Source organism: Oncorhynchus tshawytscha, linkage group LG20 (genome assembly GCF_018296145.1).
Source record: "Oncorhynchus tshawytscha isolate Ot180627B linkage group LG20, Otsh_v2.0, whole genome shotgun sequence".
Taxonomy (NCBI): Eukaryota; Metazoa; Chordata; class Actinopteri; order Salmoniformes; family Salmonidae; genus Oncorhynchus; species Oncorhynchus tshawytscha.
In genome coordinates this window covers 45120461-45136382 of record NC_056448.1, presented here as the reverse complement: position 1 = coordinate 45136382, position 15922 = coordinate 45120461, and the positions used below count along the sequence as shown (strand labels likewise).

The following is a 15922-nucleotide window of genomic DNA, read 5'->3' as shown; positions in this document are numbered from 1 at the left end:
CTGTGGGTCTCAAAGGGCTTAAAATTGCCGCTTTCATCATGATTTTCTCAAAAAATGGTTTGTGACACAAATGTAAAAAGCATGTCTCAGACATCCTTCCTCCCAAGGAAGTTCCTGTGTGAGAATTGCCAGAACATTCTGAGATGACAAAAAAATATTTTCTGCTGTTGTGGAATAACCCATTTATCTCTCTTTCTCTTTATGACCCTGTTCACTAAAACCCAGAACAAATACAGGGGATAACATGGATGTTGTGGTCCCTCCCACATATTGAATCACACTTATTAAATATATATATATATATATCAGTGGTATTATCAGGATGCCTCTCGGGACTGTTGCATAAATATGGTCAGTCTGTATTTTGACTCTAACCACGTATCCATCCACAGTTATGTAAAGTCATTACTGTAAACAATAAAAAAATATATTTAAAAAATCAACAGAAGTCACAACAGTTGTGATGGAAACGAGGCGTTTCGGTACAATTCTATAAATGCCGACAGATCATTTGTTCGTTTGATTCACGGTGGGATCTTTTTGTGTCGGTAAAATGTAATATGTTGTGAAAACGCCTTTTTATGTGCAAATATTGATATAATAACCAAAGTGGAAACCATGCAGTTTATTAGGCTACAGATTTAAATAAGTTATAAACTTCACAGGGTGGTGAAAGTGCACTTTGATGAGTTTAATTATTTACAATAAATATTCATTCTGGTGACATGATAATCGTTGAGAAATGTGCATATTTTAATGCGGATTTTAGGAATATTCGCCTGAATCTGTCGTCAATTGGATGGAAACGTAGCTATTAACATAATTATAATCAAGTCTTTAATTTATCTCCCACCCCTTAGATTGACAGTTCTCAGCTGATCCGATGTCGAGAGCTGGTGTCACGTCACCTGTCCACACAGGAAGCTTCCCTGCCTCCCAACACTGTGTACATCTACCAGTCCCTGCACCACAGTCTGGACCCGGACCCCTGCACCCGGGGAAGAGAGTCCGACACCAGGCTCCCAGACACAGACCCACCGGCACCATCCACGGCCCCTAGGGACAGGAGCCTCTCCTGGGTCTCCTCTACCACCCTGCTCCAGGTCCATGGACCACCCAAACCCAGCCACCACTCCCACCAAGTCTCCCTGCGCTGCAAGCACTCAGCCAAGCGCAAGGTGAGAGCTTGGCTGCTTCAACAACCGGAGTAATGTATTTTTTAACATCTACCTAGATACAGTGCATTTGGAAAGTATTCCGACCCCTTGATTATTTCCCCATTTTGTTACGTTACAGCCTTAGTCTAAAATGTATTAAATCGTTTTTTCCCCCTCATCAATCGACACACAATATCCTGTAATGACAAAGCAAATTTAAAAAAAAAAAAAAGTTTTTTTTGCAAATGTATTAAAAATGAAATCACATTTACGTGAGTATTCAGACCCTTTAATCAGTACTTCTAGTTACCTTACAGACTTATTCTTAAATTGTTTTTTTCCCTCATCAATCTCCACACAATACCCCCTAATGACATCACAATACCCACTAATGACATCACAATACCCACTAATGACATCACAATACCCCCTAATGACATCACAATACCCACTAATGACATCACTAAAATATTACATTTACATAAGTATTCAGACCCTTTACTCAGTATTTTGTTGAAGCACCTTTGGCAGCGATTACAGCATCAGGTCTTCTTGGGTTTGAAGCTACAAGCTTGGCACACCTGTATTTGGGGAGTTTCTTCCATTCTTCTCTGCAGATCCTCTCAAGCTCTGTCAGGTTGGATGAGGATTCGTTGCTGCACAGCTATTTTCAGGTCTCGAGAGATGTTCGATCAGGTTCAAATCCGGGTTCTGGCTGGTCCACTCAAGTTCATTCGGAGACTTGTCCCGAAGCCACTTCTGCCTTGTCTTGGCTGTGTGCTTAGGGCCGTTGTCCTGTTCGAAGGTGAACCTTCGCCCCAGTCTGAGGTCCTGAGCGCTCTGAAGCAGGTTTTCATCAAGGATCTCTCTGTACTTTGCTCTGTTCATCTTTGCCTCGAACCTGACTAGCCTCCCAGTCCCTGCCGCTGAAAAACAACCACACAGCATGATGCTGCCAACACCATGCTTCACCGTAGGGATGGTGCCAGGTTTCTGCCAGATGTGACGCTTGGCATTCAGGCCAAAGAGCTCAATCTTGGTTTCATCAGACCAGAGAATCTTGTTTCTCATGGTCTGAGAGTCCTTTAGGTGCCTTTTGGAAAACATCAAGCAGGCTTTCATGTGCCTTTTTTGGCTCCCCGAGTGGCGCAGCGGTCTAAGGCACTGCATGTCAGTGCTAGAGGCGTCAACACAAACCCTGGTTCGATTCCAGGCTGTATCACAACCGGCCATGATTGGGGGTCCCATAGGGGACAATTGGCCCAGCGTTGTCTGGTTTAGGGTTTGGCCGGGGTAGGCTGTCATTATAAGAATTTGTTTTTAACTGACTTGTCTAGTTAAATAAAAATACTGAGGAGTGGCATCCGTCTGGCCACTCTACCATAAAGCCCTGATTGGCGGAGTGCTGTAGAGATGGTTGTCCTTCTGGAAGGTTCTCCTATCTCCACAGAGGAACTCTGGAGCTCTGTCAGAGTGACCATCAGTTTCTTTGTCACTTCCCTGACCAAGGCCCATCTCCCCAGATTGGTCAGTTTGGACCGGGTGGCCAGCTCTAGGAAGAGTCTTGATGGTTCCAAACTTCTTCCATTGAAGAATGATGGAGGCCACTGTTCTTGGGGACTGTCAATGCTTCCCCAGCTCTTTGCCTCGATACAATCCTGTCTCGGAGGTCTACGGACAATTCCTTTGACCTCATGGCTTGGTTTTTGCTCTGACATGCACTGTCAACTGTGGGACCTTATATAGACAGGTGTGTACCTTTCCAAATCATGTCCAATCAATTGAATTTACCACAGATCGACTCCAATCAAGTTGTAGAAACATCAAGGATGATCAATGGAAACAGGATGTACCTGAGCTCAATTTTGAGTCTCATAGCAAACAGTCTGAATACTTATGCAAATAAGGTGTTTCTGTTTTTATTTTAATCCATTTCTAAAAACGTGTTTTCGCTTTTATCATTATGGGGCATTGTGATGTCATTATGGGGTATTGTGATGTCATTATGGGGTATTGTGATGTCATTATGGGGTATTGTGATGTCATTATGGGGCATTGTGATGTCATTATGGGGCATTGTGATGTCATTATGGGGCATTGTGATGTCATTATGGGGCATTGTGATGTCATTATGGGGCATTGTGATGTCATTATGGGGCATTGTGATGTCATTATGGGGCATTGTGATGTCATTATGGGGCATTGTGTGTAGATTGACTAACATGTTTTATTTAATCCATTTTAGAATAAAGGCTGTAACGTAACAAAATGTGGAAAAAGTTGAGGGGGTCTGAATACTTTCCGAATGCCACTGTATACTATTGCTATTTGACTTGCCTTGATTAAGAAAGCATATTGTGTTTATGTTAATATGTTTTGGTAGTAGAGCTTTGAGATGACTATGAAAAGCTCTATACAAATTTAATGTATTTTAAGTGATATAATGTATTGTATAATGTGCTTATAAATAATATTATTATTATTAAGGTGGAGGAGATGGAGGTCGACGAATTCTACGAGGGGATCAAACGACTCTACAACGAAGAGAACGGGGGCGCTCCGGAAGGGACGGCGGTAACGGGGGAGGAGCCTCTAGAGGAGAGTCCTGTCCTATTGGTCAGGAGGGAGGGCCACACCTCCCCCTGCCCCCCTCTCCAACCCGTCAGTGTCTCATAGAGAAGAAGAGGATGAAACCAAGGCCTTCTCTTCCTCTCTACCTGAGCTGCAAGGAAAATAAGTCTCAGTATTCAATCTGTCACATGGCATTTATCCACCAACCCCAGGCCTCGATTGAGCCCCAAAAAAAGTCCCCAAAAAAATATGCTATTTCATAACTATTTGTTGAGCACAAATATAAAATGATAAAAAAATATAAATATAATATAATGATATAAATATTATCCTTAAAAAAAAAATAGGTCAAATTACTACTTCTCCCTGTGAGTCTCTGTGATGATATTTCTCTACGGTCATGTCATTTTATTTCTGTTTTTTGACTAACTAATCTAAGTTTCAATCAGTATATTTATTTTCTTTACCTTCCTCTTTTCCTGAAATAAAAAATCATTCCCAGCACGTTGTCTTTAACCCCTCACAAAACACGTTAAGAGTTTGACTGTAAAAGTGTGTAGAACTATGTTAACCTGAAGTACATAATGGGTTTTTTTCACGTTTAATAATGGAAATATCCCCTTCCACAACTTTCCTGTCTTTGTCCCATCACAGTGTGCTGTAGTAGTTTAACCAAAGAATGAACATTTACAAGCTACTGTCATTAATGACGATGCATAAGTGAATCAATTTACCCGATCAAGCAATATGTTTTAAGATAAACAGCTTTGTTAAAAGAGTGTTTATCCCAAGTGGCACCCTATACCCTACATAGTGCACTACTTTTTAGTAGAGGCCTATGGGGGAGAAATAGGGTGACATTTCAGATGCTATCAAGAAGAGGGTTTGAAGATGTAGCTACCATAATTTACCTTATCTTTGCTGTTCAGAAACAACTTGCTGTTTTTTTTTTTGTTTATTGCCAAAAGGCTCTTGCTCTGGGGTGCTGGTAACTGCCGATGTACTGCTGACAACTTGTGGCATCAATAAAACAAGTGAAATAATCCGTCTTTATCTTGTTACTGTGTATCAAAGTGGCTTCATTGTGTCATCCCGCACATTGCTGGACATACGATGTGCATTTACTTCATCGGCTACAGTTAGTCTTGAAAACCAGACCCGAGGCAACAGCCGGAGCATTTGAAAATGGAGGGAGGCAACGCTGATTCTAGCGCTACTTGGTTAATGTACTCAATTGGTAGAGCATGGAACACCAGGGTATCCTCAAATTTGAGAAGAGTACTGCAATTAAATGATTAAGGATTTTGAACGTTTTCCACGTTTCTAAATTGCAACGTAGCTTTATTTGGGGTAGATTAATTTATGTGACATCAGATTTCTTGCGGTGTGGTTATGCTGACGGTTTGTCTACACAGCAGGTTAGAACACTTAATTTGGAAGGTTAAGAGGACAAAGGTGTAGCTAAAATGGGCTCCGAGTGGCGCATCACAGTGCCAGAGGCGTCACTACAGACCCTGGTTCGATTCCAGGCTGTATCACAACCGACCGTGATTGGGAGTCCCATTAGGGCAGCGCACAATTGGCCCTGCGTCGTCCAGATTAGAGTTTGACTGGGGTAGGCCGTTATTATTCATAAGAATGTGTTCTTAACTTACTTGCCTAGTTAAAGGTTAAATAAATAAACAATGCTAGTTGTCAACAACTGTTATCCCCGGCGCGACAACTAGATGGAGCTGTAATGGAAGCCCCAATGGTACAAACCATCAGCAATACAACATCTGCACGTTGCCTAATTCTCAGGGGTTTATTACGCCATTTTTTTGCAAAACGTTTCTTAAACGGAAGCAAACGAAATGGGGAGGGACCTACCTGCATTTGGCCAATTTAAAATCTCATTTTTCTCTGTTTGCTTCTTAAATTGTAAACTGTTTCTGCAATGAATTACCATTTAAGAACCAAACCATGGGTGTATTCATTACGGAAACTGTTTACCGTTTAAGAACCAAAGGAAGCAAACGAAACGAAGAGGGTCCTACCTGAATTTCTCCAATAAATACTATTGTTTGTGTTTTCCGTTTGGAGTAGGCTAAACCGTTTCTGTTGCAAAACGTTTACAGTTTAAGAACCAAATAGAAGCAAACCGAGCAAAACGACATTTTATATTGGACAAATGCAGGTGGGTCCCGCCCGGTTTCGTTTGCTTCCGTTTAAGAAACGTTTTGCAACAGAGTCGGGTTAATGAATACGCCCCAGGTATGCAGGTGGAGTTGCAAATGATCGGATGGGGCGGAGTTAATTGTTACTGGCGCAGAAAAAAAAACATCTGACACTCCATCGGTCTTGGAGCAAACCGACGGAATGGCCACCGATTTTACTCAGGATTCGGTGCTGTACTTTCTCCGGTGCAACGGTGGAAGAGTGAAGAACTCTGAATTGTTGGCGCACTTCAATGCGTTTATAAAGGACCAGAAGAACCAGACGCACAATCGGGAACTGTTTAAAAAGTTTATTAACTCCGTGGCTGTGGTGAAAACGGAGGAGGGAGTTAGATACGTTGTATTGAGGAAGACATTTCTGGGCTATGTTGTTGGAGGAGATATCGCCGCAGGATCCCATTCTCCAAACCCCCCCATCGGACAACAACCTGCGCCACAGGCGAGAGAGAGAGACCGCTCGCCGAGAGATCCGGTAAACCTAAACCAGGAGAGAGGTCAGAAGGAATTGATCGAGACGCACTTGCACGTCACAAATCAGAATTTCCATGTTCCACCGGGCAACACCATCCAACTCACAGAAAATATATTGGCCTCGGCTGGAATTGTAAAGAAAAACAATGTGAAAAGTACAGTCAACTTCGAAAAGCCTATCCAAAGCTCCTCGCCATGTGTGACAGACCATGCGCTACCTCAGGCATCCAGCAACAAAGAGGCACCGTTCCGCCCATCTTACAATGCAGAAATATCAAAGGGCTCAGATGATGGGAGTGGTCAGAGCATTGAAGCAAAATGGGATAAAGAACCCGTGACTCTCCCTCTTTCAGTCCCAAAACTGAATCACAAAGGCATTTACATTGGTGGTTACACACTTGGCAAGCAGTCAATAGAACCCAAGAGGTCCTATCCGCCCCCTGAGTTCCTGTACACAGAGGTGAAACCTCCGGCACCTCAGCCTCACCTAGCACAGGTGCAACAGAATGCAGTACAGCCAAAGAGGAAGACTTCTGAAGCTGACCACAGAGGAGCCTCTGCAGCTACAGGATGGCCACTGCTCACCACTCTAGAGCATGCCAGCTCCTTTCCTTGTTTATCTGATCCTTCTGCTGCTCCCCTGACCCCTGACCCCCAGGTGACAAGAGGCAATGGCAACCTGGATGGCAACCTTCACCTCCACCATAGCATCCCACAGCAGCCCAGACCAAAAGAAGATGGAGTCCCTGACCCAGTCCCTATCCCTGACATTCACAGCCAGTATCCGGAGGAGAGTAGAGCTGCTGTTCCCCAGTCTTGGGTCAAACCCCAGCCTCCCCAATGCCACCTACCCCTGGATTCCCCGTACCACACCCCCACTGCTGATAGTGCTAGGTCTTCTGGTTACTCAGAGCAGGACCACCACCAGGCCGACTCCGGCCTCTCCTCCCGTCACAGCCACAGCAGCCTCCTCCTTTCACTGAACTCCAGGGATGAGTGGCCCCAGGGTTCCCGTAGAGATGAGTGGGCCAGCTATGAAGCACTCAACTACCAGGTTCTCTCGGGTGAGCAGCTCTCTCAGATGCACTGCGCCGAGAAGCAAGCCCCCTGGCCTCACTATCACTCCACCGGTTACCTTGATAACAACAAGGTGGACATAGCATCGTCATGGCACCATTCCACAGGTTATCTCCATGACGATGATGGGTCAGAGTCCAACGAGTCTACCTCTATTCCTGGTTCGGCCCCCGAGCCACTTCTCCGACCCGCCGTCCAGCGACTCAGCACACAGCTCCGCAGCCGCATGTGTCGTAGTCTCGGAGCCGGCCTGGACCAACAGTTTCCGGAGGACGGCGTCTCGGCACGGCACAACCGCCTCCACCTCCTCTCCTCCAACCTCAGCATCAGCCACTCCTTCTCCCACCCTACCTCACGTAAACCCAGCTACAGAGACCTGAGGGGGGAGATGCGATCTGGGGCCTCCAGTAACAAGAGCTTAAACAGTGGCCATGACAGCTCCTACTTCCACCGGCACAACCTGGTCCCCCTGGAGCCTAAGGAGCATGACTGGCTGGTGAAGGGCGCCGCTGGACTCTGGGCCGACATTTACACCCTGTTCAGAGATGAACCCAGCCTCCTCACCAACAGAGACTTCATCACTGGTTATACCATCCTGCACTGGATCGCTAAACATGGAGACCACCGGGTCCTCAACACACTCTGGTACGGAGTCAACAAAGCCGGGTTTAAACTGGACGTGGATGTGAAGACTACCTGTGGCTACACGCCTCTTCACCTGGCCGCCATCCATGGAAACGACAAGATGATACGACTTCTGGTTCATAAGTTCAGTGCCAATGTGGCCCTCAGGGACACTAGTGGTAAGAAGGCCTGGCAGCACCTCAGTCGCACCGGCCCAATTTACCTTCTAGAGATGCTAGGGGCCCCTCAGTGCTTGACCTCCACCGAGGGTAGCTCCTCATCCCAATCCACAGGAGAGAGACCCACAAGGCCGGTGACATCCTCGGGCTCAGCCACGGTGAAGAGGTCCACGTCTATAGCTGTGTTCCTGAATAAGACTCTAATGAAGTTCCCAGGACGGGAACGTTCGCAGTCGTCCGACTCTTTAGTGTGACACTAGTGTGGCATCTAGGGTGTCTGTCCCACTATGAACTCTATTCTAATGGCACCAGCCACTTACTAACTAAGCTGTGTTCGGACTTCACAGCTAAGATTTGACACTTAAAATCGGATTTGCTTTCTTTATTTCAAATGTTAATCCATTCATTTTTTTAAAAACATTTTCCGACCGAATAATTGAATAAGGGGGGTAGGGATTGTGTTATTGAGCTGTCTAAATTAATTTATTATGAATGGATATGACAGACAGACCTTAACTGTATCACTTGTGATAACAAAAGCAATTAGAATCAGTTCAGTGAGGTCGGAGTTATAAAGAGATTGTATTTTATTGTCTTATTTGAGTATAATTGCTTTCCATTTGTGTTTATTTTTGGCGAGAACCTTTTTGTTTGTTTGCTACTGGGGAAATGGCTTCCATTCCTAATGTTTTGTTTTTTAATGACCAGAGAAGAACCTTTTCAAAATGTCTTCTCTCCAACAACAGTTAAGTGCTTCAGCAGTTTCATGTTTCAGGTGGTTACTTGATGTTGGAATGTGGTTTTGTTTGTTCAAAGGCCTGTCAAAGTAGCAATGTATATTACATCATCTGACTAAAGGAAAAAGAATCCTCCCTTGCACCAGGAGGAATATGATGCCAACTGTTCACTAGTTTAAATCCCCGAAGGTTGAGTGAGGTTTATAATACACGGCTGTTTTATTATTTTGACTTGTTAATATTGACACCAAAAAGGTGAATCACACAAACCGTTTTCTCCTCATGTTTCCAGCTGCAACATGTCCTGAAGTACTAAAACAATCCAAACTGCTTTTCATTTAATGTCACTCTATAGCCATTTCCTTAAAGACCCAGTGCAAGTCAAAATAGTTTTTTCCCCCCTGTGTTTTGTATAATATTGTACAACGGCTGATGAAACTAACTCTGTAAAAGTGTTTATTTTTATTATATTTTAGCAGTGTTATTTCCTGATAGTTGCTGGTTGAAAATAAAATATACCCAGGATCTTCTAATCAGCAGGTTTGCATGGGCGGGAGTTTCTGCTTTCCATGGTGACATCATGTTTTTAAATTGGTTAATATCAAGAGTTCTAAACATCTCTGCCAATAACAGCTATGTTTCAGTTCCCCCCGCCCCACTCAGACCACACCCCCAGACACTCCTACCAAATACTTTCATGAGAAAGTTTTTTTTTTTTTTTATGCTAAAAAAAAACAAAAACATTTTCCCCTTTTCAATGGAAATCTATTACAAATCTGTTATTTGTCACATGCTTCGTAAACAGATGTAGACTGACAGTGAAATGCTTACTTAAAGATACTTTGCAGACAATACAGTGTTAAAGATCCATTTAAACAAGATTTAAAAAAAACAAGTAAAATACATTAAGCTACTTTATTGTTACCCAGAAATGATTTAATGTTGCTATAAAAACCACGGCTTTTGAGCCTTTTTTAACATCTTATTTTTATTTGTTTTGTTTCCAAAACTAATATTATTGATCCAAGTGTAATGTTAACCCATGTTGAACATTAAGGTGCAAGAGAGCGGGTTATAACAGAGGTTCTGATCCAAATAGCAGCATATTCCCTATGTATCACACTGCTCTGGTCAAATCTAGTCCACTATATAGGGAACATGGTGCCATTTTGGATGCAAGAAAAAATCTCTTCAGGTGCTGGATTCATACAGTGGATGTAAATAGACAAGATAAACAATTCTATGTGCTACGGCTCTGGAGGGCTGGAGGTATGCGAGGGACCAGGGGAGGCTTCAGATCGGGGGACCCTCCTTCCTCGCCCCTCCAGACTGGAGCTCTGGATGTCTACCATGGCGTGGTGGGATCACGGTGGAGACCAGGTGTCTATGAAAGGCTGTGCTGTGTGAGCTGCAGGGCCGGGCCACTAGGGCCACTGTGTGGGACTTGATGAGGCATGTCGAGGAAAAACGTGTCCTTTGTGTTGCCGTCATGCTGCTACCAGGACGACACCTTCGTTGTGTCCCAAATGTCACCCTATTCCCTAAATAGTGCACTACTTTTGACCAGAACTAAGTGGGCTCTGGTTAAAAGTAGTGCACTATAAAGAGAATAGGGACATTTTTTTAGGACGCAACCCTTTATTGGGAGAATAGGTTCGGCAAGGGCACATTGAGACTGGCCTCCTTTTAAACTTTTATCTAACTTTTAACTCTTAACTTTTAAAGTTGATTTATACAACTTAAAACTAAATAGATTTTTTTGCAGGCCACATGGGCGCTATCCAAGTGTAACTGTAATACTCTGAAGGTGAGTCGTAACTTTGACACGGTATGTTTGTGCACATGGAGACGTCTACATGTTGGGTCTTGTCACCTGGAAGAGTGCGTATGGGAGGGTGCTGTGTTTTGCAGGTTAGTCAAGCTTGCGTTTCTCTGGTTGTATAACTTTGGTGAATTTCAGTTAGGTAATATTGACTGTCTGACTACAGCTTTATCTTTCTGTATGAATAAAAGCATGTCATTGTATATTAACTGCCGCAGTTGTGAACATTTCTGATAAACAAGCACATGTCTATTTCAACATTTTTCTCTTAACCTATAATTCAACAACAGGCTGTGTAGTACAGAAGATCATTTCCCAGTGGAAGGGTGAGACTGTTACCAGAGGCCTGGTGATACTCTGACACTGTCATGCTATCATGTAACAACACCTACTGGTGTGCTCTCCTGAGCCCAAATAGTTCACTTGGACAGTCCTTAGATCAGTAGCACCATGTTGCAATGGGACTTGAATGTCCCAACACACATTTCCCCAGTCTGTTTGTGTTGTCATGCCAACCCCTTGTCACTGTAATGTTTAGGTTGAAATGGAGTTGGCAAGCGCACAAACAGATCTGGGATCAGTCTATAGGAGGAGATAACATATCTGGGACCAGGCTATAGAAGGAGACAACAGATCTGGGCCCAGGCTACAGATCTGGGAACCAGGCTACAGAAGGAGATATCAGATCTGGAACCAGGCTATAGGAGGAGACAACAGATCTGGGACCAGGCTATAGGAGACAACAGATCTGGGACCAGGCTACAGAAGGAGACAACAGATCTGGGACCAGGCTATAGGAGGAGACAACAGATCTGGGACCAGGCTACAGAAGGAGACAACAGATCTGGGACCAGGTTATAGAAGGAGACAACAGATCTGGGACCAGGCTACAGAAGGAGATATCAGATCTGGAACAGGCTACAGAAGGAGATATCAGATCTGGAACCAGGCTATAGGAGGAGACAACAGATCTGGGACCAGGCTAGAGACAACAGATCTGGACCAGGCTACAGAAGGAGACAACAGATCTGGGACCAGGTTATAGAAGGAGACAACATATCTGGGACCAGGCTATAGAAGGTGACAACAGATCTGGGACCAGGCTACAGAAGGAGATATCAGATCTGGAACCAGGCTATAGGAGGAGACAACAGATCTGGGACCAGGCTATAGGAGACAACAGATCTGGGACCAGGCTACAGAAGGAGACAACAGATCTGGGACCAGGTTATAGAAGGAGACAACATATCTGGGACCAGGCTATAGAAGGAGACAAAAGATCTGGGGCCAGGCTACAAGGAGATATCAGATCTGGGAACCAGGCTATAGGAGGAGACAACAGATCTGGAACCAGGCTATAGGAGGAGACAACAGATCTGGGACCAGGCTATAGGAGACAACAGATCTGCCAGGCTATAGAAGGAGACAACAGATCTGGGACCAGGTTATAGAAGGAGACAACATATCTGGGACCAGGCTATAGAAGGAGACAACAGATCTGGGACCAGGCTATAGGAGGAGACAACAGATCTGAGACCAGGCTATAGAAGGAGACAGATCTGGGACCAGGCTATAGGAGGAGACAACAGATAGGAGACCAGGCTATAGGCAACAGATCTGGGACCAGGCTAAGGAGACAACAGATCTGGGACCAGGCTATAGAAGGAGACAACAGATCTGGGACCAGGCTATAGGAGGAGACAACAGATAGGAGACCAGGCTATAGAAGGAGACAACAGATAGGAGACCAGGCTATAGAAGGAGACAACAGATAGGAGACCAGGCTATAGAAGGAGACAACAGATCTGGGACCAGGCTACAGAAGGAGATATCAGATCTGGAACCAGGCTAACAGATAGGAGATATCAGATCTGGGACCAGGCTATAGAAGGAGACAACAGATAGGAGACCAGGCTATAGAAGGAGACAACAGATAGGAGACCAGGCTATAGAAGGTGACAACAGATCTGGGACCAGGCTACAGAAGGAGATAACAGATCTGGGACCAGGCTATAGGAGGAGACAACAGATAGGAGACCAGGCTATAGAAGGAGACAACAGATAGGAGACCAGGCTATAGAAGGTGACAACAGATCTGGGACCAGGCTACAGAAGGAGACAACAGATCTGGGACCAGGCTATAGGAGGAGACAACAGATAGGAGACCAGGCTATAGGAGACAACAGATCTGGGACCAGGCTATAGAAGGAGACAACAGATCTGGGACCAGGCTATAGGAGGAGACAACAGATAGGAGACCAGGCTATAGAAGGAGACAACAGATCTGAGACCAGGCTATAGAAGGAGACAACAGATCTGGGACCAGGCTATAGGAGGAGACAACAGATCTGGGACCAGGCTATAGGAGGAGACAACAGATCTGGGACCAGGCTACAGAAGTTGATCTAATCTCATCAATAACATTCTAAGATACAATATGGCTGATGAGTCGAGACGTTATAGAATAGATAGATAGTCAAAGTACAATTGTCACAAAGGCTCTTTAAAAATAGATTTATTTTGTAAACGAGGATCTGTTTTCTAATCGGCCTCCCTCCCCTACGTGTCATACAGCAAGATTAACACATGGAATTTGATTACAGCAACTGTCAAATCTGTTAATTCAGTGATGTCACAGAAAACGCTATGGAGAAAAATATGGATGGCACCATTATTGTTTATGAATATTGTGAGATAGCTAGGACACTGCATTAGTGAGATAGCTAGGACACTGCATTAGTGAGATAGCTAGGACACTGCATTAGTGAGATAGCTAGGTCACTGCATTAGTGAGATAGCTAGGACACTACATTAGTGAGATAGCTAGGTCACTACATTAGTGAGATAGCTAGGTCACTACATTAGTGAGATAGCTAGGACACTACATTAGTGAGATAGCTAGGACACTACATTAGTGAGATAGCTAGGACACTACATTAGTGAGATAGCTAGGACACTACATTAGTGAGATAGCTAGGTCACTACATTAGTGAGATAGCTAGGTCACTACATTAGTGAGATAGCTAGGACACTACATTAGTGAGATAGCTAGGACACTACATTAGTGAGATAGCTAGGACACTACATTAGTGAGATAGCTAGGACACTACATTAGTGAGATAGCTAGGACACTACATTAGTGAGATAGCTAGGACACTACATTAGTGAGATAGCTAGGACACTACATTAGTGAGATAGCTAGGACACTACATTAGTGAGATAGCTAGGACACTACATTAGTGAGATAGCTAGGACACTACATTAGTGAGATAGCTAGGACACTACATTAGTGAGATAGCTAGGACACTACATTAGTGAGATAGCTAGGACACTACATTAGTGAGATAGCTAGGACACTACATTAGTGAGATAGCTAGGACACTACATTAGTGAGATAGCTAGGACACTACATTAGTGAGATAGCTAGGACACTACATTAGTGAGATGAGATAGCTAGGACACTACATTAGTGAGATAGCTAGGACACTACATTAGTGAGATAGTTAGGACACTACATTAGTGAGATAGCTAGGACACTACATTAGTGAGATAACTAGGACACTACATTAGTGAGATAACTAGGACACTACATTAGTGAGATAGCTAGGTCACTACATTAGTGAGATAGCTAGGACACTGCATTAGTGAGATAGCTAGGACACTACATTAGTGAGATAGCTAGGACACTGCATTAGTGAGATAGCTAGGACACTACATTAGTGAGATAGCTAGGACACTACATTAGTGAGATAGCTAGGACACTACATTAGTGAGATAGCTAGGACACTACATTAGTGAGATAGCTAGGACACTACATTAGTGAGATAGCTAGGAAACTGCATTAGTGAGATAGCTAGGACACTACATTAGTGAGATAGCTAGGACACTGCATTAGTGAGATAGCTAGGACACTACATTAGTGAGATAACTAGGACACTACATTAGTGAGATAGCTAGGACACTACATTAGTGAGATAGCTAGGACACTACATTAGTGAGATAACTAGGACACTACATTAGTGAGATAGCTAGGACACTACATTAGTGAGATAGCTAGGACACTACATTAGTGAGATAGCTAGGACACTGCATTAGTGAGATAGCTAGGACACTACATTAGTGAGATAACTAGGACACTACATTAGTGAGATAGCTAGGACACTACATTAGTGAGATAACTAGGACACTACATTAGTGAGATAGCTAGGACACTGCATTAGTGAGATAGCTAGGACACTACATTAGTGAGATAGCTAGGACACTGCATTAGTGAGATAGCTAGGACACTACATTAGTGAGATAGCTAGGACACTACATTAGTGAGATAGCTAGGACACTGCATTAGTGAGATAGCTAGGACACTACATTAGTGAGATAACTAGGACACTACATTAGTGAGATAGCTAGGACACTACATTAGTGAGATAACTAGGACACTACATTAGTGAGATAGCTAGGACACTACATTAGTGAGATAGCTAGGACACTACATTAGTGAGATAGCTAGGACACTGCATTAGTGAGATAGCTAGGACACTACATTAGTGAGATAGCTAGGACACTGCATTAGTGAGATAGCTAGGACACTGCATTAGTGAGATAGCTAGGACACTGCATTAGTGAGATAGCTAGGACACTGCATTAGTGAGATAGCTAGGACACTGCATTAGTGAGATAGCTAGGACACTACATTAGTGAGATAGCTAGGACACTACATTAGTGAGATAGCTAGGACACTACATTAGTGAGATAGCTAGGACACTACATTAGTGAGATAGCTAGGACACTACATTAGTGAGATAGCTAGGACACTGCATTAGTGAGATAGCTAGGACACTACATTAGTGAGATAACTAGGACACTACATTAGTGAGATAGCTAGGACACTACATTAGTGAGATAGCTAGGACACTACAGTGAGATAGCTAGGACACTACATTAGTGAGATAGCTAGGACACTACATTAGTGAGATAGCTAGGACACTACATTAGTGAGATAACTAGGACACTACATTAGTGAGATAGCTAGGACACTACATTAGTGAGATAGCTAGGACACTACATTAGT

At 43.8% G+C, this 15922-nt stretch overlaps 1 protein-coding gene across 5 annotated transcripts in view; it reads left to right on the top strand.

The window, feature by feature from the left end:
• Positions 1–4773, top strand: part of LOC112237325 (cyclin-I) — a 44717-nt gene extending 39944 nt beyond the window's left edge. For 4 of the 5 annotated variants that reach the window (XM_042302721.1, XM_042302726.1, XM_042302725.1 and 1 more), the window contains 2 exons: positions 861–1178; positions 3645–4773. In XM_042302721.1, the coding sequence (XP_042158655.1) occupies positions 861–1178; positions 3645–3833 (507 nt within the window). In that variant the 3' untranslated portion in view covers positions 3834–4773. Of the gene's footprint in view, positions 1–860; positions 1208–3644 lie in introns of all 5 variants that reach the window. The other variant, XM_042302723.1, reaches the window with a different exon arrangement.
• The last annotated feature ends 11149 nt before the right edge of the window (positions 4774–15922 follow it).